The sequence below is a fragment of the Notothenia coriiceps genome, unplaced genomic scaffold, assembly GCF_000735185.1.
Source record: "Notothenia coriiceps isolate Sejong01 unplaced genomic scaffold, NC01 NC01_scaffold00009695, whole genome shotgun sequence".
Lineage (NCBI taxonomy): Eukaryota > Metazoa > Chordata > Actinopteri > Perciformes > Nototheniidae > Notothenia > Notothenia coriiceps.
In genome coordinates, this window is record NW_011342396.1 from 816987 (window position 1) to 841065 (window position 24079).

General features: G+C 40.8%; 2 protein-coding genes across 5 annotated transcripts in view; one reads left to right on the plus strand and one right to left on the minus strand.

The window, feature by feature from the left end:
- The first annotated feature begins 666 nt into the window (after nucleotides 1-666).
- nt5e (5'-nucleotidase, ecto (CD73)) lies at nucleotides 667-6006 on the plus strand. Its single transcript, XM_010771238.1, has 9 exons — nucleotides 667-1038; nucleotides 1178-1400; nucleotides 1568-1756; nucleotides 2277-2474; nucleotides 2717-2871; nucleotides 3230-3338; nucleotides 3427-3576; nucleotides 3905-4105; nucleotides 4974-6006. The coding sequence occupies exons 1-9, from the start codon at nucleotides 700-702 to the stop codon at nucleotides 5129-5131; spliced, it is 1722 nt and encodes a 573-aa protein (XP_010769540.1). The 5' UTR covers nucleotides 667-699; the 3' UTR covers nucleotides 5132-6006.
- An 11-nt stretch (nucleotides 6007-6017) lies between these two features.
- Nucleotides 6018-24079, minus strand: part of snx14 (sorting nexin 14) — a 23229-nt gene continuing 5167 nt past the window's right edge. Inside the window, exons 4-31 of one of the 4 annotated variants that reach the window (XM_010771234.1) lie at nucleotides 23426-23499; nucleotides 22928-23006; nucleotides 22795-22838; nucleotides 22608-22695; nucleotides 22437-22521; nucleotides 22197-22353; nucleotides 21941-22016; nucleotides 21685-21729; nucleotides 21476-21556; nucleotides 21174-21288; nucleotides 20628-20783; nucleotides 20402-20526; nucleotides 18414-18472; nucleotides 17899-17925; nucleotides 16929-17075; nucleotides 16172-16304; nucleotides 14907-15093; nucleotides 14171-14254; nucleotides 13842-13942; nucleotides 12957-13068; nucleotides 12730-12770; nucleotides 12372-12491; nucleotides 11467-11590; nucleotides 10691-10855; nucleotides 10498-10593; nucleotides 10310-10401; nucleotides 7136-7192; nucleotides 6018-6587 (exon numbers count right to left, since the gene is read on the minus strand). In XM_010771234.1, the coding sequence (XP_010769536.1) occupies nucleotides 6546-6587; nucleotides 7136-7192; nucleotides 10310-10401; nucleotides 10498-10593; nucleotides 10691-10855; nucleotides 11467-11590; nucleotides 12372-12491; nucleotides 12730-12770; nucleotides 12957-13068; nucleotides 13842-13942; nucleotides 14171-14254; nucleotides 14907-15093; nucleotides 16172-16304; nucleotides 16929-17075; nucleotides 17899-17925; nucleotides 18414-18472; nucleotides 20402-20526; nucleotides 20628-20783; nucleotides 21174-21288; nucleotides 21476-21556; nucleotides 21685-21729; nucleotides 21941-22016; nucleotides 22197-22353; nucleotides 22437-22521; nucleotides 22608-22695; nucleotides 22795-22838; nucleotides 22928-23006; nucleotides 23426-23499 (2712 nt within the window). In that variant the 3' untranslated portion in view covers nucleotides 6018-6545. The remainder of the gene's footprint in view (nucleotides 6588-7135; nucleotides 7193-10309; nucleotides 10402-10497; nucleotides 10594-10690; nucleotides 10856-11466; nucleotides 11591-12371; nucleotides 12492-12729; nucleotides 12771-12956; nucleotides 13069-13841; nucleotides 13943-14170; nucleotides 14255-14906; nucleotides 15094-16171; nucleotides 16305-16928; nucleotides 17076-17898; nucleotides 17926-18413; nucleotides 18473-20401; nucleotides 20527-20627; nucleotides 20784-21173; nucleotides 21289-21475; nucleotides 21557-21684; nucleotides 21730-21940; nucleotides 22017-22196; nucleotides 22354-22436; nucleotides 22522-22607; nucleotides 22696-22794; nucleotides 22839-22927; nucleotides 23007-23425; nucleotides 23500-24079) is intronic. The other 3 variants (XM_010771235.1, XM_010771236.1, XM_010771237.1) reach the window with 3 other exon arrangements.

A 24079-nucleotide genomic window follows, 5' to 3' on the forward strand; every position in this document is an offset into this window, starting at 1 on the left:
GGTTTCCATACATTCATTATGTACAGTTCACAGTGGTGGTATTTTTGTGGATATTGTAACCATTATCCTACAGTATTCTGGGTTATATATATTTGATTTATGAGAAAAAGATTATTGGCGGTCAACAGGGTCAGAGTCTCTCCACCAAGTGGTGCTGTTGAGTGAGGGGCACTGAGAGCAGACAGATCAGTGAGTTCACTTTTACTCCAAAGAGAAGTGTGTGTTCCGTCATTCATTAGAAAAAGAGGAAACAATAGGGAGTACTAGCCTACCTAATAATTGTCAGATAGTGAAAAGTTGAAAAGAGAACCAATATGTTGTCTAACCGATTATAATGATGGAAAGTCTTAGCATTTGTATTTATTCTAAATTTGAAATCCTATTACAGCCAAGAGACATCTGCAACATATAAAGGGTAAAGGCTGATAGATTTTTTTTCAAACACACAAAAGTTGTCCCATATGTCCCTAAAAAACGGCATCCCAAAAGTTGTTGTGCTTGAAGTTTACATATAAGCTGACCTTTACTGCAGACGCTTTTACTTTATACTTTATTTATATTTTTCAATTCGGGAATGATGTGACCCCGACTGTATCCCCTCTTCGTTTTGACACATCCTTCTTGAGGGGAAAAGCCCACGCCTTTTTTCGAGTGCTATACATTCTTGGTCACTGTTGCGTTTTTACGCACAACGGCAAGATGAGCGTCTGGACGTCTCGGTGCGCTCTCCTGACCTGGCTCTGCGTCTTTCTAAACTGTTCGGGCACAGCGTCGACTTTCGAGGTGACACTGCTTCACACTAACGACAACCATGCCCGGATTGAGGAGACCAGCGTTGACTCGGGGAAGTGTTCATCAAGGGGTCCATGTTTCGCTGGGGTCGCCAGGAGGTTCACTAAAGTGTCGGAGATCCGGAAAAAGGAGAAGAATGTTTTGTTCCTGGATGCTGGAGACCAGTTTCAGGGGACTGTTTGGTTCAACTACTATAAAGGCGCCGAAGCAGCTCACTTCATGAACAAACTCGGTTATGATGCCATGGTAAATAAATACTCTTTAAATTGGGATTTTTACTTAAAACACAACAGCTGAATATGTTGTTTTGGGCGTTATACTGACATTGCATTAAAAATCACTGGATTCCATCAGCTAATGCAATTCTGTTTTTCTATATATAAAGGCTTTTGGAAATCATGAGTTTGACAATGGAGTGGAAGGTCTGATCAAGCCCTTCCTCCAAAATGTAAATTGCTCTATGGTGAGTGCAAACATAAAACCAGACCAGACCCTGGCCTCAAAACTCAGCGGCTACTACCAGCCCTACACTGTCATAAATGTGGGCGTAGAGAAAGTGGCTGTGGTTGGCTACACCACTGCAGAGACCCCCTTCCTATCCATGCCAGGTAAAATGAATAACCTGTAGTTTGATTGATGAAGTGTTGAATTAATTTTTGGCACATTGTTGCATGCAGCAGTTCATGTTTGACCAGTATATTCATGAAGCTCAGACCACAGTAAATGTACAACACAGGTTTTTTATAATGAATTCCCCCCCACCCCCCTCTGTTAGGCCAACATCTTACATTTGAGGATGAGGTGAAGGCACTTCAGGTTCAGGTCGATAAGCTGGAAACCTTGGGCTATAATAAGATCATCGCCCTGGGCCACTCTGGCTTTGCCATGGATCAAGAAATCGCCAAACGTGTGAGAGGGATTGATGTCGTTATCGGGGGACACACCAACACATTCCTCTATACTGGTACTTGTTTTCCTATTTTATTTCATTCGGGTCTGATCTAGTGGCAACAAAATCTTCTTTCTTGTATCTTTGAAACCTGTTAATTTAATTTGTATCCAGATTTAAGAAGATTTTTACAATCCTTTTTTAAAATATTGATCTTTTAAACAAGGGATTTGAACAATTATAGAAATTAGCCTTTACTGTAGCTTGTCCTCTGGGAAGCCTTGATTTTTAACGTGAAACTGTTTTAATATAGTGTTTTACCAGTTGTTCTCAATGTTTTGTAGAGAAAGAGAGAATTATAATCTGGCCCCAGGTAAAAACATCATTAACAATGAACAATGAAGTAATCCTAACAAGGAGAAGCTGACTGTGTTTAACTGGTTTTTGTAACTTTATTTTGTTCAATTCAGCTGCAGTTTCAGTTTTAGCAAATGTAGATACAACAATAGGGAAAAAATCACAAGATCAAAATGCATGGTTTTACCTTCACTGCAACGGGAAGTGAGAAACGGTGCTCTGCAAACTGTCTTGGCAGGAAAACCCCCATCCACTGAAGTGCCAGCAGGTCCGTACCCTTTCATGGTGAGATCCAATGATGGGAGGAATGTGCCGGTGGTGCAGGCCTTTGCCTTTGGGAAGTACCTCGGATACCTAAAAGTTACCTTTGACCAGGCTGGGAATGTGGTAAAAGCAGTTGGGAACCCCATCCTAATGGACAGCAGCATTCCTCAAGGTAGACTACAATTACAGTAATTAAAACGGGTCCATGCTTGAATTTTCAACCGTTCTCCAAAAAACAAAACAAAGATTTGACTTGACATGTCGATGTGTCCAAGTGAAGCTATAATTAACGTTGGCATAATGTTGATACTTACTGTGATGTTTACACAGCTTTTAAAATGAAAGCTTTAACTACTTGCACATTTTTAAATCTAATCATTTGAACAAGCTTCATTCGTCTTGTTGCTTTCTCAGACCCAGATATCCTCGCTGACATTGAAGAGTGGAAGAAAGACTTGGCTCAGTATTCCTCCCAGTATGTCGGACAGACCTTAGTCTACCTCAATGGGACGTTTGAAGAGTGTCGATTTCGGGAGTGTAACCTTGGAAACCTGATCTGTGATGCTATGGTAATTATCACAGGCAAACATTACCTTCATTTGTTGATTCATTTACAGAATACGGGCGACTTTAGTGGCTTCCTCACTTTGGTAAACAGTCTAGTAGTCACTGAGAAAATAGAATGGCAGTTTGACTTAGTCACTAATTTCCGCAAAATGTGAACCTGACAGTATTTGTAACCATTCTCAGATCCTGCCTCTGCATGTTCAGCATTAGGTGGAAATTTGTGGAATTGAAAGGGCCTGCAGGGGTTTTGGGAGCGGATTGAAAGAAATACCCCTTAGGCACATTACAACAGGAGATTCACTTTTCCCAGGAGGCAGAGTTTGACTTCTGTATAACATGTTTACCATTTTGCATTGCCAGATTTATCACAACATAAAATATTCAAGTGAGCTTCAATGGAATCATGTGGGCATTTGTATGCTGAATAGCGGTGCCGTACGGACAGCTATAGATGAGCACTACAAAAATGGTACTTTCTTTCAACACAAGTTCTTCATTACAAAGGCTGCAGTTGTAGTTACTTTTAAAATGTACCAGTATTTTTCCCTAACTTTAAGGTTCCATAACAATGGAGGAAATCCTCACCGTCTTACCATTCGGAGGGACCTTTGACTTGGTCAAGATAAAGGGATCCACAGTGAAGAAGGCCTTTGAGCACTCCATTCACAGATATGGAAGCATGTCTGGAGAATTTCTTCAAGTCTCAGGTTTGTCTTCCGGTTCCTTTATGCTCCTCCACCTGTTTCCCCTGGAGTCCTCTTGAATCATTTGAACTTTTACATCCTCAGGTCATATTTAGCATTAGTAGAATCATTTTACATTTTGGATAATTGACTTATTGGCTTCCCTGCCAACAGTTGGATGATTGATTCCACTCTCATGTTATTCTTATCGAATAGCCTGCAAAGTCCCAAGTGGACAAATGTCTTTAGCTTTGGACAGAGACAGCTGTTTCAACATATCCTGTTGTTGATAGCTCTGAGGAAAACGGAAACTATACATAACATTTCCTTATCTTCTCTTGGACATTTCTAGGCATTCATGTTCAGTATGACCTTTCCAAACCAGTGAACCAGCGAGTGGTGTCCTTGTCCATGCTCTGCACTGAGTGTCGTGTTCCCAAATATGAACCGGTCGACCCCGAGAAGACGTACACTGTGGTGATGCCTTCTTACATAGTGGGCGGAGGCGATGGCTTTACCATGATCAAGGACGAGTTACTGAAACATAACACAGGTAAGAATGTTTATACGTTGGTAATGTAATCTGAATGGAGGATTTTGAGCATTAATCAGTGTGTTTTGATGATGTGTGGTTAAGGGGAGTTACAGAAGTGAATCTAAAATGAACTCAAACCACTTTCAGGTGCCTGTGAAACATGTTAAGAATGGAGAACTGATTAAAAGATGTTAGAATAAGCCTCTGAACTTTCACTGTTTTACTGCAATGAGCTGGTTATCTGGTTCAGATTTCTCAAACTGTGTTTGTCCCTGTCAAAATTCAAATGAAAAAACAGAGAAATGTCTGCAACTAAACCGTTGAGATGATGTTTTTGAACAGCCTGAACTGTGGGCTATTTGGTGTTGAGTAATTTTTAGCAAATGTTAGCGTGCTGGTGTTAGCATTAGCTCTAACACAACTGTGCTTCAACACAGTCCTCACAGAGCCGTTAGCTTTAGCTCTTGTTTGTGAGCTGATTTTCCTTCTGTGCTATAGAAACAATTAATAAAATGATTTACATTTCATACTACCCACTCATCTGGACAGTTAAATGTCTAACTCACTTGAAATGACTGCAGCTGTCCTCCTAAGCAAGGCACTGCAGGGTGCAATTTGTCTTTCAGTGATCACGTGTTAGGAGAGTCCCTGTTCACTCATTTTTAGAAGTCCCCCCTTGGTGTACTTATTTAAACTCACTCTGGTAGGGAATGTTTTATCTAAATTGGATGCATTTAATTGCTGTGCAGCTGTTTCTCATAGCATTGTAAAAATAGAGAACAGGAGGCTTTAAGCTGGGACAGCAAGGATATAAACTTTTATGTGGAACACATCATAAAATAACAACCAAATACCAAGAAAGTCGTAACTTTGCTGCCTCTTGCAGGTGACATGGACATTTCTGTATTTTCCAAATACATCTCGGACATGAAGCGCGTGTACCCTGCAGTGGAAGGCCGGATCACGTTCAGGAACTCGGCTTTCGTAGCAGCACACAGCATGGGTTTGTTGCTGCTGGGTTTATGTCTGTCTCTGACCCGCTGATAGCTTTGAACTCTTAAACGGCCTGTACGTTCCTCTGGGATTTTGCCTTTCAAGGACAGCTAGAATACAACAAGATTGAAGAGAAAGCCTCAGTGTAGCTTCTGAATACAGTGATTTAAACAACTGATTTGAAGGGTTTAGGATGACAGCATCTTTTGTGCATGTGTGCAAGATGTCACAGCTGAAGAAGAATGAAGAACCTAAATATACATTTGGAATATATGTAAAGGATATTAATAATACTGTTAATTTAAACATGCATGCAAGTTAGTTTAGTCGAGTGTCCAACTTTGTATTGAGTTAACAAATAAAGGGAAAGCTGTCTAGCTGCTATATATCTGCCATGAATAGAGATGGAGGGAAATAAGCCAAAGCCTGAAGTATTAATGCACTGAATGTGAATATTGTTTGATCTATTGTAGTTTAAGACTGTCTTCAATCCTAAACTCAGATTCATTATGGCTGCCACATGATTGATTTTTTAAAACAGCACTGTGCCTGCTCATCTAATCTCATAATAATAATAACAATATTGCTACAAAAGCATGGCCATCTTCAAGTTGGATGAACAAATATATTGCTAGAGTAGTTATATTGTAGATATGATCCGTAAATAAGCCATGAATTTGCTTCTTCTCATGAACATTACCTTTTTGAAGCTCTCCTTCTATGCACTTGTTCGAATGTTTTTCTTTGCCGAGAACCAAACCCCCCGAGCTGATGGGATCAAATACTTTGTTCCAAACACTGATGCTCTTCTGGTTTCGTCATTGCATCCCGTGTTGCCAGCAGTCATCTTTATAAAGTACTTTTGTAAGCCTTTTAGAATATATTTTAAAAGGGAAATAGAACGCCCTTCTCAGGTATTCTTTTTTTACTTTTTATCTAAAAAAATTAATTGTATTTATCAAAATGAGTCATGAATTTGATTCTAAAGTATTATTCCTGCTGTTAATGAGTCTGTATATTATTCATGTAATCTGAGTTGACAAAAAGCATTCAAATCGTTTTTCATATAATTATGTATTGAATTATGTTTTTTAAATATTTCAAATAAACAATTTGCAAGAATATTCGAAAATATTACTTTTTTTCAATTGTCTTGCAGATTTTGTAAAGCGGATATCACAGTGAACAAGAGGTGCTTTACACTATAATGTAAGCGGTGAAAGACAATTACACAGTGTTCTTATAACACTGTCATATCATTTATTTATATTATTTTGCAATGTTAATGACACATACATCAGGGAAATCCTTGTGTTCCTCTTCTTGCTGCGTCATGTGTCCCGGTCAGACACTGTACATGGGGTCTGCATGCTGGTTTCATGTAAACGAACCAACACAGATCTCTGCAGGTGTTTCAGTTCAATGTCGAGAGAATGTGAGCTCATTGTCCATTGTTATGTTCATTTTACATCCATGGAGCCATCACAGAGGCCTCCTTCTGTACCTGCTGAGGAAACAAAAACAGCATAAGTACTAAAGAAAATATTTAGTTGTTAAATAGGTGTTCTATTATATGTATATACACAGTTTGTATTTATCACTTATAGTCACAGATGCAGGCAAATAATGATTCACGTTTGATTTAAGAATGAAGATATAAAACAATGCCTGGTAATACTATGCCGTTGTATAATAAACGTACACAGACAATTTAATTGTTTGTTATATGTGATTAACTGCAGTCGCTGAATGCAGGTTAAAAACGTTAAGAATTATCTTATTCTCCTAAATAAATACTGTGATTTAGAGGGCCTACTTTATCCTGCGATATGATGCATCTACTTTTATTGATAATTTGTGAGATATCATACAATCACAGGTTTTGCTTGTTAATTAATGTAATGTAATAAGGAGCGTTACAATGATGATACAGAAATGCATTTTTTGTACAAATACATTCAGATTCCCCCTGAAGCCCAAAGGATGAACCCGTAAAGAGAAGGGATGGATGTTCAGAATATATTTATTCAGAAACCAAAGCCAGCTTCTGTTTACCTTGTTTAGCTCAGGGAAAAGCTCTTGAATGGCGATGTCCAACAGCACATACGTCAGCTGAGAGAGGCCGAAGGAAGGAGGATGATAAAAAGCAATAATGTGAGTTATCTTAAAGAGCAACTTGCAGGTTAGAGACACCAGTGAATAAATGTGTAGGAAAATGATGAATACACTAGATTTCCCCAAAAATATACAGAAATATACACTACAGTGACATCTGGCGTCGTTTTAGTAAGACATTTTCACTTCCGCATAAAAAAGCCTCCGCACGTGATCTCCCGCGTGTGACGTAACATGGGGGAAACAAGGGGGAGAGCGGCCGGTCTAACGTATGAATAAACATGGGTCACAATGCTAGTTTTGACACAGAAGAGGTTGAAAATATATATTCGAATGCATATGATTACAATTATGAGCCTGCTAGGCGTCCGAGAGACCAGGAGCAGCCAAGGACTAGAAAAAATAACGGCCATCGGAGAGAAATGGAGCTTTGGTGTGTGGAGAACCAGTGGAGAACAGAGCAGCTGTCTTGGTGAGTGACCGGCGTTAGCATGTTAGCTAACATCAGTCACATCACAACATTGTAAAGTTAGCAATCATATATCAGGCTATAACTAAAGTAGTATTGATAATATAGTAACGTTACTGGCAGGACTGTTGATACTGATCCATAACAGAAACTAATGCGCAAGTATCAGCCGTATCTCGCGTTACCTAATGCAACTCCACACTACGGTGCTGTGTACCGGAGGGGAGACGCGAGATACGGCTGATACTTGACGATCTGGCGTAGAAAGGTTGTGGAGCCTCCGTTGATATGCCGTTGTAAATGGCTTGATGGAAAGCAGGTGTGTAGTCGTGAGGGTGCACAGCTGCTTGCAGCAGGTGAGTGGAGGTTGAGCCGGGAGCCAGGAGTGACAGCCACCACGCCCACAAAAACAACACAGACAGGGGGAAACAAACAAACACAAAGGAGACGGCTGGAGCAGTACAGCCACCACAGCGTTACCTAATGCAACTCTACACTACGTCTTACGGTGCCGTGTACCGGAGGGGGGAGAGAGAGAGGCAGCGAAGGGGGGGAGAGAGAAGTAATACGGTTTCCTGATAAAGCTGTGGACGGAGTATGTGCTGCAGGGAGGTGGATGCACAACGCACCCAGGAACGAACGCTAGCTCCGGTCCTTTTCCCGTGAGGGAAACTGTGGACTCGATGCCCTGACAGGCTGGAGTTTGTGCAACCTGCACAAACACAAGCTCACCATGATTACAAATGGTGAAATGCAATGTAAAATTACCGAAAAAATACCAGCTCACTAAATCACAACCGCTCAAACCAACTACAAACTACTACCGCGGATTGGGCAGAGAACGAGTCCGAGAAAGTTAACTCCCCCATGTGACGTAATATGACGCGTTTGACGTATGACGTTTAAAAAAAAGCAGTTTTTAGTAGCAGTGCTCAAAACGGCTCCTTTTCCTCTGAATTCCTGCCCTTATGTCTTGTAAAACATATCAAATCCTGCATTAACATTTTTAATTGTAATTTTCAGGCAAGGTTAAGCATAAATGTAGTAAAAAAATAAAAACCTGCAAGTTGCTCTTTAACTTACACTCCTTGAAGTTTAGGTATTCCGCCACAAGTTCGTAAGTAGTAATTTTTCGGGTCATAAGTAGCGTAATAGATAATCCTTATTATTGTACAAGATCCAGTTACAGGATTAGTTACTCAGGAAAATGCACAAATAAATTTCCAGACGGATGACTATGATAAAAATCCGTATATAATTTTTTTTATCCAGAGTCTATATAGTTTGTACAGATTACTTTCACCAAAACGTAGTTTATGAGTTTGTCTAGGAGGAAGATCGGACGGAGTATGCGAGCTAAGTCGGGACAATGATTTTCACCGACTAAGACCCAGGCATCGAAATCTTTTTTTTTTCTCTCCCTCTCGGAGTATGTCCTCTTAACGATAGGAGTATTATGAGTCGATTTACGACGGCACTAATTGTGCGGGATAAACCCAGAGCATTTGACGAAAAACANTAATGCAACTCCACACTACGGTGCTGTGTACCGGAGGGGAGACGCGAGATACGGCTGATACTTGACGATCTGGCGGAGAAAGGTTGTGGAGCCTCCGTTGATATGCCGTTGTAAATGGCTTGATGGAAAGCAGGTGTGTAGTCGGGGAGGGTGCACAGCTGATTGCAGCAGGTGAGTGGAGGTTGAGCCGGGAGCCAGGAGTGACAGCCACCACGCCCACAAAAACAACACAGACAGGGGGAAACAAACAAACACAAAGGAGACGGCTGGAGCAGTACAGCCACCACAGCGTTACCTAATGCAACTCCACACACTACGTCTTACGGTGCTGTGTACCGGAGGGGAGAGAGAGCAGCGAAGGGGGGGAGAGAGAGAGCAGCGAAGGGGGGGAGAGAGAGAGAGAGAGAGCAGCGAAGGGGGGGAGAGAGATGTAATACGGTTTCTTGATAACGCTGTGGAGACGGAGTATGTGCTGCAGGGAGGTGGATGCACAACGCACCCAGGAACGAACGCTAGCTCCGGTCCTTTTCCCGTGAGGGAAACGTGTGGACTCGATGCCCTGACAGGCTTGAGTTTGTGCAACCTGCACAAACACAAGCCCACCATGATTACAAATGGTGAAATGCAATTTAAAATTACCGAAAAAATACCAGCTCACTAAATCACAACCGCTCAAACCAACTACAAACTACTACCGCGGATTGGGCAGAGAACAAGTCCGAGAAAGTTAACTCCCCCATGTGACGTAATATGACGCGTTTGACGTATGACGTAAAAAAAAAGCAGTTTTTAGTAGCAGAGCTCAAAACGGCTCCTTTTCCTCTGAATTCCTGCCCTTATGTCTTGTAAAACATATCAAATCCTGCATTAACATTTTTAATTGTAATTTTCAGGCAAGGTTAAGCATAAATGTAGTAAAAAATAAAAACCTGCAAGTTGCTCTTTAACTTACACTCCCTAAAATACATATAGAAAAAAATATATATATATGCAAATGCTAAACTCCAGAACAATTAAACAAATTAAACAAAATCATGGTAAGAGCGTAGGGTTTATTTCAAGTAGTGGGAGAATTGGGAGTGTTCTACATGTTGTATGTGTCCTGAAAATGACGGGACTTGTTTACCTGTTTGTTAAGAACTGGCTGTTGCAGTCCATCGAAGAGGAGACGTACACCTTCAAACTTGGCGTCTTCTCCGATACACTTGCCCAGAAAATCTAAATACAAGCGGCTTATGAATATCTTTTTAATACAGTTGCTTTCACATCTGCACATTTGAGCAGTAGGTTGGTCTAATATAGTATAATAAATACCTGGAATATAGGTTATCATCTCCTCGAATGTCTTCTTCGCCCTCTTCTGCTTGTCCGGCGCCGAGCGGGGCTGACTGCTCTCACAGAAAACTGTGTCTAGAAGGGCAAATATTATGTAAATCATTCAATCTCTTCCATTAGCAAGTTTAATGGGATAGTTCAACAATCTTAGATAATTCACACGTGTTCTTACCCCTAAGCAAGGTGATGAGTGAGACCAGCCGGTGCTCCTGGACCACCTGGTTCAGTTTGCACTGAAGGTAGTAGTCTGTGTAGGCTTCCAGCGTGTTCTTCACCAGCATCCTGCCGGCCATCAGCAGGTGGTGCAGCCAGTCGGGGATACGGAAGACGACTCGGCCTGAAAGCCATGAAGAAGAAGAGAGAGATAAAGAATAAAGGAGTGAGTAATGGGCTTTACCTCGGGGGTCCAGGGGTGAATGTGTCATGGTGGTGAATAATGAGAGAGATCACCCCCTGCTTCATTATAGTACAATCCTGCAGCAATGCCTTTTTATTCACTTTTTTATTTCTTGTGTAACGATAAAGAATTCTGTGACTCCTGAGCGGTGCTTTTATACTTAAGAGTTATTACCATCAATAGATACTGCATGTATTCTTAATCACAATTCAAATGTCCCACAAAGATAATTGGTTACTTTAACTTGCAGTTAGCTATAAAATGCAATGAAATAATAACATTTTATATAGAAATGCTAAGGTATTTGGATTTACTTAATGCATGTTTTTTCGTATAGTTGTTTTAAAACATGCTTTTTCATTATCGTTCTTAATTTCTTATCTTGCCAACATGTGTACAGGAAGATAAGGGGATGTATTAGAGCTCCTATCACTATCTCCTGTGCTTCAGCATAAAAAAACTGAACTCCAAGTACACAACTTCAATCAGTGGTAAATAATAAAATGTCATGAACTTATTCCAATAAACAAACTCCAGGAGAGCTCACTTACCTAAAAACATTAAGTAGTCATACAGCCCTTCAACAGTGATAATTTCCATGAAGTAGTTCTGATTGTGTCGCTTCTCAGTCATCTCTGATCGGTTGGCGTTGTTTTTGAAGACGTCGTTGAAGAGCTAGGAGAGAGAAATGTACATCAGACTGAAGCCTTTTTAAATCCATATGACCACGATCCTGCTGTTTCAATAACCTTCCCTAATCTTTGGGACTGACAACTCTGCTGAGCTTAATATGGCAATCAAATAGGGTTTAAGATAACTAAAACAAAATGTGAACAGTGAAAAATATTGATGACAGGAGGTTTACTGTGTTTATATCTGCATGTTGAGACAATGAAACATTTGTTTTATAGCTTTAGTTCTGGTCAGTGTTCATGTTAAACGCTTCTAGCCTTGTTGACTACATGTCAGATACATGACATATTCTAAACACAGACATGTATTGGCCCCACACACTGTTATAACGATAGAAAACCATGTTTAGTAAAGATAGCCAAAGTGTCCATATGTCTGAAACTACAACAACTACTGGCTGTGAAGTGTGTTTATCTAAAGACAGCAGGAGAAATGGATCGCATTTAAAACAACTGAAAACTGGCATTATCATGAAATGACAATGAAAACAAAAGGAAAGTTCATACAGTGATGTACAGTGACAAGTTTAAACCATCACTTGAAAACTATCTCTAAAGTATAAACCTCCATGAGATTGTGGGAGTTTTTATGGAGCAGTAAGTGGTAATGGGTGAGCTTCAGTGTAAACAACTATTAAATGTAATTAAGGCGTCTGACTCTGCTGTAATCAAAGGTTTGCAGATAAGATGTTTCCTGGCTGGTGGAAAGAGAAAGAGAAAGAGAGAGCATGAACTCTGAATGTTACAAAACTTTAATCGCCAACCTTTTTATCATTTTCTGACGTGGGGCTCAGGATAGTGAGCTCGGGGCGGCTGGGTTTGGGTTTGGGAGATTCACAGGAGTTGAAGAAGGATTGGATGAAAGGTTCCAGATGCTGCCCTTTCTGAAAAATAAATAAAACAATGTGTATGAGTTTCAATGACAGTATGACTTCTCTAATGTGTATTTGTTTTACCAAATAGTTTGAGACGCAAGTGACGGGAAACATTTGTACTGCAGTAAGATGAGATAAACCAGACCCACACACACACACACACACACACACACACACACACACACACACACACACACACACACACACACACACACACACACACACACACACAGAATGCATTTCTCACCTCTTTTATCAGTTTGCTGGGAACCGACTTAATGATTTTTCCTGTGAAACATAGACACTTTGTCTCAGTGATGTATGCTTCTGTCGCATGTTGCCATTGTTGAAACACAAATACATTTTCACTGCAACCCAAGGTCAGGATGTTCAAACAATTTCACAGTGTGTTTGAAATGTTCTGCTGGTCAAACATAATCCATCTCCGTAGTGTTTGTCACAGGCATACAGTACCGAGGTTCACGTCAGGTAACATCTTGTCCAGGAACTGAGACTCCATACTATGAGGGGACAGGAAGTCGGCGAGGAGCTGACTGTTGCTTAGCTCTGGGTGCTGCAGAAGTTTCTGCAAAGAACAACACATCATTATAAATTGTTTTCCTCCTTGTGAGAATTTGGAAAAACAACAGCTGTCCTTGTGGCAGCTAAATGGGACCCGACCACGGTCCTGCAATACGGCTCCCTTTGTTCTTCAGAATGTGGTAATCACTTTTAAACGTTATTTTAAGTGAAAGTGGTGTGTTCCTGGAACAAATGCTTCAAAATGGAAAATGTTTATATTTAATCTTGATGTCTGGTCACATAAGTGCTGCCTGCTACAGCCAGATGCGTAGAGTGAGTCAAAATATTTGCCTGGAGCACTGTGTGTGTGTTTGTGGTTGTGAGTATTGTGTGCGTGTGTGTGCGTGTGTGAGCGTATGTGAGCGTGTGTGAGCGTGTGTGTGTGTGTGTGTGTATGTGTGAGAGAGATCTGGGCCTGACATACAAAAGTTAATCCACATATAACCTTCACTATTACTGTTTCATTTCTGTCACCAAATGCCGTAATAGCAAACTGTTACTCTGATCAAAATATGAAGGTAAGGGTGCTTCTTTTTTCATGGAGATTAGAGAACATTAACATCTGGTTTGTAGCCATCAAATTCTACTAACAGAAGACTTGTTTTACATTTGAATAGATCAGTCTTTAGCTTGAAATTGGAACATTTTCAAATGGGACTGATGCATTTATTTGACAACTATATGAGCCGCTTTCATTGCACAAAGGTGGCAGTCATAGCTGTGTGTTTGAATAATTTTCATCCTACGTTTCTGTATCCTTTGTTCCCAGACATCTACCTGAAGGTACTCCTGAAACTCCTCCCGCTTTGATGTGAGGAACTCATAATTCTTGGGACCGATGATCCTCTTCGAAGGCAACTGCGCATCTGGAAATGAGCCTACAAAAGAATAAAATAAATAAAATATCTAAACGAACAAGCTTCCTTTTACTTTGACCACAAAATAACTAACTGAACACATGAATTATGCAGGCCATTAAATCTACATGACATCTAAGATTAAGGTTCACTTGGAAGTAATGTTCTGTGAAACTTCTGGAATGTGTGAGATCATTTTGGTGGGAAATGTCTTCCATATGACCATAAATGAAAAAAAAGAAACCTTACCATGAAACTCAGTAAGCTTTGATTCAAGAACATAGAACTCCAAATATCTTCTGTACACAGACCAGTTCTCAGTCTCATGTCCCACTGCAGACAAATACAAACAGGGAAACAGTAAGATTAAGAAGTTCCACAAACAGTGAGAGGTCATTGTAACCATCTGCAGCAGTCACTCAGCTTTTACTCTTATTTCATCTTTTTGCAAACTAGTTTGAGCAACAGTAACTGTATGTAGCCCCAATTAATGATATGCAGTCTCGAGTTGTTGGCAATGTGGTGCTGTTATCTGTCACAGGCACTTATTTTTCTTGCTGAGAGATAGATGAGGAGATTGATACTACTCATGTTGGTAAAGTTAACATGAAGCCAGCAGCTAGCTAGCCTAGTTCAGAATAATAAGTGGAAAGAGAGGGAAACTACCCAGCTAGCCTGGCTCTGTCCCACGTAAACAAAAACAACCAGCACTTCTAAAGCTCCTGAATAAGCGTGTTGTTTATTTATTGCATCTGAACCAAAAAAAGTGAGCGCTCCTCAAATTCTAATAAAAACATGTACCAAGACCTATTTACCCAAACTGGACTTTTGATGATTTAAAAAATAAATATTTCAGGGGTGGTGGATGGGGGGTGCAACACTTTATCTAACAGATAAGGACACCACATTTTGAAGCGTCATAGAGCAGAATGACCCCTCCCTCATGAGAGGAAGTGAGCCAGAAGGACGGTCTGCTGAGTCTCACCTGCCTTCCGGTCATTGCGCTCTACATCGATGCAGAACACCGGAATCCTCTCCCTCTTCACATCGTCGTCATAGAAATCAATGTATGGGATGGTGATGTTCCAAGCAGAAAGGTTTCGGGGGGTGCTGGGGGTGGAGGCTGCCTCCATGGGCGAGTCATCCTCCAATACCATCATGGCTTCCTCCACCTTGAATGGAAGGAAGTCGGAGAGGTTAAGGTCACATATACAGTAAGCAACTTCATAAGGAATATGTCTGCTATTATTAAGCAGTACAATAACAAACCAAGAATGTTTATCAGACGCACCTTTTTAACTCATTTGACATACAGTGTGTACACCTATTATTTTTACTTTAAAAGGAAGTAAGTCTTAAAGAAATCAAGGTCCTTATAGACTCAGCCACAAAAAATAGAAATGTAAACATAGCAAAATCCTTTACAACAGATACAGGAAGGGCAATTAATAAAACATTTCCAGACATTCAGCAACTCACCCTGTTTTGAATGAAAGGTCATTATATTTGTACATATGGTTGATTTTCCCATACACATCGTTAAAGCAGTTGGGCCTTATACACTTTACAGGAAATTGAAAGAAGTTATTAGGTCAGGACTGTGATGGCAAAACTCACATTTTGCAGACAAGCATTGCTAAAGCATAATAAAAAATGTTATTTGAAGTAATTTTGAAACCATAATTCGTGTTAATTTGAATCAACATATTAAAAAAAGCTTCAGTGGAGCTCTGGACAAAAACTGTGGATACACTGTGTGTTTTTGATTATTTGCAGATGATGTGCTATTTAACTTGGCCAAAGGTAATGAGGTAATGCTTGGAACAATAAAGTTCCACTGGAGAAAAGCACAGACACTTTCTGGGAATACATGCTAAAACCTCTGATATCATCAAAAAAGGGAAAGCCTGGAAATAACAGATGGGAGGCAGATCCGCTGAACAGGATGGCTTACGATTCTTTAACTCACCGACACCACCAAGTGGTAACTGCAATGATGGTGTAGACCAGTGCTTTAGTTTGAATTTTACTTTTAAAATCACTCTCTTGTAATCACTTTTTGTTATTTCTAAGCATTGTTTTAAAGTTGAAATGAATCAGAGACACCTGTAAGAACGAGAAGCACACAGGACAATTTGATTTGTGTTTAAATCCAGACACTAAAGAAATGTATAGTCAGGTTGAAGTTGAAACTAACAAATAATGTTTGAATAATCTGAAAATGAGTAAAACGTTTTAGATCAGCCTCACCATATCGTCCTCTCCCTCCACTAGCCCGTAGGATGGCAGCATTGCGCCCTCCATGGTCGTGCTCTTGAACACTCCTTTGATCTTACTCCCAATGCGGCTAATCCCAAAGGACTCGCCCCTCTTTGACGTGTTCCTGCAGGCCAAACATGATGGTTATTAAACAATGAGTATTGTAGGAGATGTGCATGGCTTTAGCACAGCACATGCAGCTTGAGAGAGGAGTGACAGGGAGGGAGCTGTAGAGGACAGGAGGGAAGGCAAGGCGATCTGAAACATCACTGAACAATGGGGAGAAAGACGCGAAGGGAGCCAAAGCCAAAATATCACTTCACAGCCATCTCACAATGAAATTTCTGGTTTGATGTTAAAGTGAGTGCTGCGAAAGCATAAAAAAACACAATACATAAGCAGTGATTTCATGATAAGATGTTTGCTTTTACAAATCAACAAAAAATGATACGTATGATCAGTTAACAGTCAAGGCACACAACATCAAAAGGTGCTCTGTGTAAGTTTCGGTAACAGTAAGAGAACTAGAAATCACAATATACACATGGTGATGTACCCAGTATACAAGAAGTTGGACATTGAAAAGTCACTGCAAAACAACAGACAAGTCTTCAGCCTGAACAACACATTAAAGTCGGAGGGAGGACGCATGACAAATAAAAATAGGATTCCATGCATCAGTCCCACCATGCGGGAAAATTGGACAGCATGACATCACACTGTGACACAAAGATGGACCCTGACTTACTTGGGTGATGAGTGGCGGTGGGATAGCGAGCCGTATGGGAAAGTTGTGAACGTGGACTGGGCATGGAGGGAGTTAAAAGATGCAGGTGAAGAGCTGCCGGATGCGGTGAACAGTGAGGACGGAGACTCAGGGCTCCAGTCCCAGGAACTATAAGCAGAACAGGGTCACATCCCCGCGGGCAAGAGGAGGGAGAGGGCCGCGGATCATACCGGAGCAGGCAGTATGAATCATAGAATCAGAGTGGATACACAGTCACAGCACGGTGGTGGCAATACATGTATGGAGCAACAGGCGGAAAGACGGGGAGGGTGTTATCTGAGTTGCAGACATGAAGGGTATTGGGACGTATAGTTGCTCAGCGTTTACAAATCTAGTGGCAGTGAGAGCCATTTTCTACTATCTATCTGTTTATGCTGCTTTGAAAACTGCCTTCGTAACAAGAATGCTTTTGTGAAGGAATTGAAATATGAAATCAACCATTCCTCAATTTCAACGCTGTCATTTGAGATGTGAGCAAACCTAAATTCAAAAATAATTTAGAATAAAGCCTTAATGTTCTAAAACTAAGGTTTTTTAATTGCATGTTTTCAGCACCATCACTCTTGATTAGCTTGAATACCCCATGATTAATGAGGAGTCATGCTATGACTAACAAGATTAACTGATTATGTTTACTTCTCTCCATCTTCTCTTATTAGCGTTTTCAGCACAGGCAACAAATAAAACACATAGTTATTGGTGAGTTTACACTAGCAATACCATGATATATCCTTGTCATATTATGGACTAGGGCTCATTGAACTGAAGCCCTGGTTGCAGCGGACCCAGGGAACAGGGAATTTGTTAAAAAGGCAGCACATGTTTCTCTATAGACCAGTCAGGCAAGAATGATATGTCTTTGTGTCTTGCGTGCAGCAGCACTGCTCAGCCAGCCACTGTTCTGATCAGCACACTGATGCCTTATACTCACCGAATGTCATCCAAACTGAGGCTATTTCTGGAACAATATGCACAAGGAGTTAGTGGCAGGGCTCCGGGGCCACATACACACCGCACCCCGTGATAAAACATGACAGTTGATCCCTGGGCTCAGGTCTCGTAACGAAATAACTATTTTTTTATGATGTTAAGAGCTTCTTTTAGGTTGCATTAAGTCTAAATGTATAATGTATAATTAAATATAAGACAACAAACACATACTATGTTCTGCCTTCACACTGCATTTGCTATTGGCATACTGAGAGCTGTAAAGATTAAACAATGTTTTATACATTATTCATGAAATTCAGACAGATTAAAGGAACGTGGGTTGCATGTGGTAACAGACACATAAATCCATTTTCTGTCTTAAAAAAAGTACAAGCTAGACACTCTGTGATTCAACAGGATTGTCAAAAGTTCTGTAAGAAAACCTAACTAATGCATCAATATACTGCTAGGGTGAGGCTTTTATTGTTACACAAAAACACGTAAAGGGATGCCTACCTGCTCATCCTGGAGTTCCTTGCAGGGGACTCGGCCCCTCTCAGGAGCTGGCGGAAGTACTGGAGAATGACATGGAGACACACAATATATAAGCTACATGGAAACAACACATAATAAATCTATTTTGAAGCAGTAACAAGTGTGGCAACAACATTTGAAATACTATCATTATTTTGTACACACACTATTCATGCAGGGCAGTGGCCTGCTGTGGACAATGGCTGAGCATTTGTCCACCAAGCTGTATTCAATGAAACAGCCTCTGAGGGGTGAAATTCGGCTTGGCATTTTGGCTCAATGCCAGAGTCGGCTCATAGGCCAGTTTGCGCGTTTTGAATTGATGACGCGGCCGACAGTGGTTGGTGGCTGAGAGATCGAAAGAGGATAGTGCAACACATTCAGTGAACACCACATCAACTGTAATTCTAGCATTGGACAGATGCGGTTTTGTTTACTCGGATAAAACAACATTCAAATGGTAGATGTTAAAACTGACCGTAAAACAAATATATTTTGAAAGAACTGTATTAAAGGTCCCATGTCATTGCCATTTCTACTGATCATAATTCTACTAGAATAGATTTACATTGTTCAATGTTCCAAACTCACATTGGTTTCTCATACAGCATCTCTGTGTAGTATGTGTATTCACTCTCTGTCCTACACGCCTTGTTGGAGCTCCTGCCACCCTCCCCTCCCTATGAGCCCACTGTGCTCTGATTAGTCAACCACCGTTACAGCGGAACATTAGTGTTCATGTGTTACAATGGCGTTTGTTAGCAACCAGAAAATGACAAACAGAGGAGAATGCTGCGTGGGGTCTGGGTGCCGTGTTGGCAGGACGTTGCGGGGCTCGCTGCTCCGCCCTTTGAGGCGCGAGGAGCAGACGTTGTGAGCTGGATTACTGGTGTAGTTTCCTGGTTGCTGCGTGGGGTCTGTGAGACAGCGAGACACCGCGGAGCTCGCTGAGAAAAGATAAGGCTGAGTGAGTGTGAGTGAGTGTGAGTGAGTGTGAGTGAGTGCGGAGCTCCGCGGATTGGTCCATTTGTTATAGCAGAATGTTTAATACAGCGTATTTCTGATATTTATTAGAGATCACATGCTAAGCTATATGATGTGTGTTACTGAGTTGGGTCACACACAGTTAGAGAGACAATGGTCGTTCTGAATTATCAATAGATGTATTGATTTTAAGTGAGCTGACACCGAGGGTAGAGGAAGTTCAGAGAAGGCCTCAGGTTATAAAAACAGTTAACCTTTGTTAGTTAACTAATCCTAAGGAAGTCATGAGACGATGACGTTTAAACGTATACAAGTATAGCTTTCAGAGAGATAAACATGTGACATTTGTGTGGTAGGCTGCATGATCAAATGTGTGTGCGTTAAATATGTTTAGGGAAAATGTGTGTGTGTTCATTACAGTGGCTATATATGCTGTATGATTGTTGCTACTGTCGGGGGGCATTTCCGCGATTGGTTGCTTTGGCAGCAGGTGATGTACTTCCCATTATTGTTTGTTTGTTGCAACAACTAAATAATAATTACTGATCAGCTATATCTGTGTTTGTGTTTTATTGATTCCTCTCCGTTTCATTCTTTCCTGTTGTGTGAGTGCTGGATCGCCACAACAGGTGCATTTGGTCAAGAGTGACGTCAACCTTTCCCGAAAGAAAAGAATGGAAAAAGAAAAATCTCCAACGAGGCGTTCTGGGACAGCATAGACACGTCTTTTCTGTGTTAAGAGTTTTACTCGCTACAGGGTGTACTTTAAGGTTTGTGACTTTGCAGACCGTTTACATGCAGAAAAAGTTACATAACAGAGAAAATAAGCAGAAAAGCATATGATGGGACCTTTAAGAAATCAGAGTTTGATGGATTGATGCAATACAGTTATGAAAGAGGGGATTCATTAATTGGATTAAGCCTCAGGCATTTGTTGTCAAGTTGTCAGTGAGTTGAGTGATTTAGTCTGTGGTGTAGACACTAACCTCATCACTGTGACAGAACATGGGGGTGAAAACATTCTCCAGGAGGGACAGGACGTGCTCATAGGCTTCAAACAAACACCTCATGGTCTGCAGTTTCACCACCTCTGCAAACGGACCCTCTGCAACTAGAAAGTTCAAAAATATATATGTTAATGAATACACACTTGTCCAAGTAGGTCATTATAAGCCCTTTTTTGAGAAAATGCTCATTTAGAAATGGTTATACTGTTGCGTATTTCTTCCACTATGAAGGGGTCGAAGCGGATCTTGTCAACACTCTCGTCCAAACAGTACGTCTCATAGATCTTCTTCACCTCCTCGTGAAGCATCGTCTTCTCTGTGTCAGACAGATCTGGGCACAGTATCCTGTCGTTGAATTCCTCTGAGGAGTTGAAAGAGTCAGACAGCTTAGTTTCACCGGGTAAGGATCTTTGAGAATGCATCACTTTGGTATTCATGAGGGTCTAGATTGGAAAGTCAGTTCAAGTGAGGTTCTGATGCTTTGAGACTGACTGTGTGAGAGCGATGAGAGGAAGGCTACAGTAGGCCTGCTTCTATTACATGTCTCTGCTATACAGTCAAATTATAAATGAATAAACCAAAAAGGAGAAGCAGAATACTTAAGTTGTATAATTTACTTTGAAGGGCATTTAGAATTTAAACTTTTTTTGTGTGTTGTTGGCTTGACTTGCCCATAGCTAGGTAACTCCTTGCATGTAAAAGCAGCAAATGTAACATTGGAAACCACCTGAAAGGATTGGGAACCACTTACCGACTGCAAGGCAGAACTGGAGCACATGAACAGCGCCTTCTTGCTTCAGAAAATTCATAAAACGGAAGAGAAGGTCTTGCTGTTCTCTGATTTCCTTCAACTCCAGCTTTAATACCTGATGAGAGAGAACAAAATCGAAAGAGAGAACAGGGATCACAGTTAAGAAAGGAAGTGTTCTTTAAGCTCGCTGTGACCCGATACACTGAACTACAACAGTATCAAAACAGACCTACAGAACCATACAATATCTGGTGGCTTTGTTGGGGATGTGGTACTTTTCAATTATTTGAGGAAACACTCACCGAGTTCTTTTTGTTACGAATATCAGAGTACTTTTGCAGAAAAGGAACCAACGTTGATGTGGGCTCTGTGGCTTCCTCAGGCTAGAGGGATGAAAGTAGATCCTTATTCTTATCTGATTGACCCATGAATTACGTACACACTGTGTATCAATGTTTAAACACACAGAATGTTAATGGATTTGCATGTGCCCAGTTTAAAATATACTCACAGGGGAGTTGTCGATGAATATCAAAAGTAGATGATTCACTGTGTCCTGAAAGAGAGCAGCCAGTATTTATTTTTAACATGTTCTGAAAACACATCTGCCACTTAGTATGCTCGTAGAGAATAATGTGGACTAACGTGCTTACTAAATACAAATCAAATATATTATAAGACTGACAAAACTGTAGCAGCAGAGAGCTTCAACAACAGTTTTGGATTTCGAAAATCCGTTATGTGTCCCTTAATGTTTCTACACTCACAGGATCAGCCAAGTAGTCCATGGAAGGAAGGAAGACAGAACCAGCCAAAACTTCTCTAATCAGCAGAGTAAGAGATCTGAGAGATAAGGCAGCAGGAAATCAGAAAATGAGAGAGTAAAGAAGGATCCTCATCTACTTTTGTAAAGTGTCAATGCTGAAATAATTTCCATTAGGTGGACAATTAGGAACACTGACGCTGCAATCACTTTTATAAAGATATGAAGCCATGGCCTTTCTTGTCACTGCACTAAGTTACCTGCAGTCTGTAGCTTTGGGTGGCAGGATGTAGGGGAAGAGCATTTCAGTCAGCTTCCTGAGGTAGAGGAACTCATCTCTGCGACTGCGAAGGGCTACGTGGAGGTCAGGGCCGTATTCCTCCAGGGCAGCTTGTTGAAGATACTCTGCGTTCTTTACTATAAAGGAGAGGGATTTGTTATTTTGCTTCCCTTTCTTTTGCTGTGAACACAATGACAATACTCAGTAAGTGATGCAATACCTTTCTGTCTTGCTTTGCTTATTATTTCTATGTGCTTCATGGACACTTTAAGCAGCTTTTGTGTGATAAGGGATGCCACATCCACCTGGGAGGGAAACATGTATTAAAGAAAATCATGTTAAGTCAATCCACATCCCAATATTTGAACTGCAAACCGCCTTGATTCATCACCTTCTGGGTTCGCCGGACCAACACAGCTGCAAAGAAGCGCAGAGTCACTCTCAGCTCGTCAACAAACGCCTCATCATCTGTGATGTCTCTGAAAAGAAAGTCACACAGTCCCTTTTGTCACAACATACAACACATTAAACCACCTCACCTTTTATTACAGCATGTTAAAGATACACAGGTGTCTTACCTGTACCAAGGATACACAAAGTTTTCCAGAACTAGCTCAAGAATCTGGAAATAAAACAGAATTGGACTGTGAGATAATTTGGTCTATTATAGATTAAAGAAATTACTTAAAATTCATGTTTGCTTTATATTACCTCTGAAAGAGAAGCATCAACCTTAGAGGGGACTTTCAGGTCAAGCCATGGTTGATAGTTTTCCAGTAATAAAGTTGGTCTATTAATAAATTGAAACAACAAAAATATCACAGAATTTAAGAGAAAACTAAAATGATCCTTTCTAACCACTAGAGGGCATTGCAACATTTTCCATAACTTGACCACTCAATCAATTATGACAAACCCAATACAATAGGATTAAGGCATAATTATAGAGAGTGTCCTGTTTACCCTAATGTTTGCTACTAATCAAATAACTTTTTGATTTTCACTGTATTTTACTAGCACATGTAAAACCAGGATATGCAGTAGCATAGTAATATACATATTCACATTGAATATCCAGGTCTATGGAGTTCCCTCTTGGGTCTGCTGTCATGAGTTTATTTTATTGTCTAAACTATTGATGACACAAATGATAGGGTCATAATACAACACACTGCAACCACAGCACGTGAATATGAGCAAGTTTCTCACCTGTGTCTTTTGCATTTGATTTTTCCACAAACAGCACAGCTGTGGCCTAGTGGAAACAACTCCTGTTGGTATGACTGAAAGAGAAGATTAACAAACTAAGGAGACTGGCAATCATTCACTTCTACTGCAGATAGAACTTTGTGTGCAATAATTAAATACCAGTTTGTATATTCAACAATAATCCTAGATGTCTAAAAGCAACACAAAATTATGTTGAATTGTCCTGACTCCTGATAGAGACTCAAGGCTCTGTGCTCAGCCCTCTCCTCTCCTCCCTGTTCACACACGACTAAGTGGCCACACACAGCTCCAACACCATCGTGAAGTTTGCTGACGACACGACCGCCATCGGCCTGATCACCGATGGCGACGAGACGGCGTACAGGGAGGTCGAAAACCTGACATCTTAGTGCCAGGATAACAACCTCCATCTCAACGTCAGGAAAACCAAGGAGCTTATAGTGGATTACAGGAAGCAGCAGAGAGAGGGACACGCCCCCATCGCCATCAATGGGACTACGGTGGAGAGAATCAGCAGCCTCAGGTTCCTCGGTGTCCACATCACTTAGGACCTGACATGGACTCTTCACACCACCAACATCACCAAAAAAGCTCTTCTTCCTCCGCAGGCTGAGGAGGTTCAATATGGACTCC

Excerpts from the sequence above, each read along its gene's own strand:
- nt5e (XM_010771238.1), top strand. The coding sequence starts at position 700 with ATGAGCGTCTGGACGTCTCGGTGCGCTCTCCTGACCTGGCTCTGCGTC. Across the intron at positions 1,757-2,276 it reads CAACACATTCCTCTATACTG|GAAAACCCCCATCCACTGAA; the intron begins GTACTTGTTTTC and ends CTGTCTTGGCAG. Across the intron at positions 3,339-3,426 it reads AGATGAGCACTACAAAAATG|GTTCCATAACAATGGAGGAA; the intron begins GTACTTTCTTTC and ends CCTAACTTTAAG.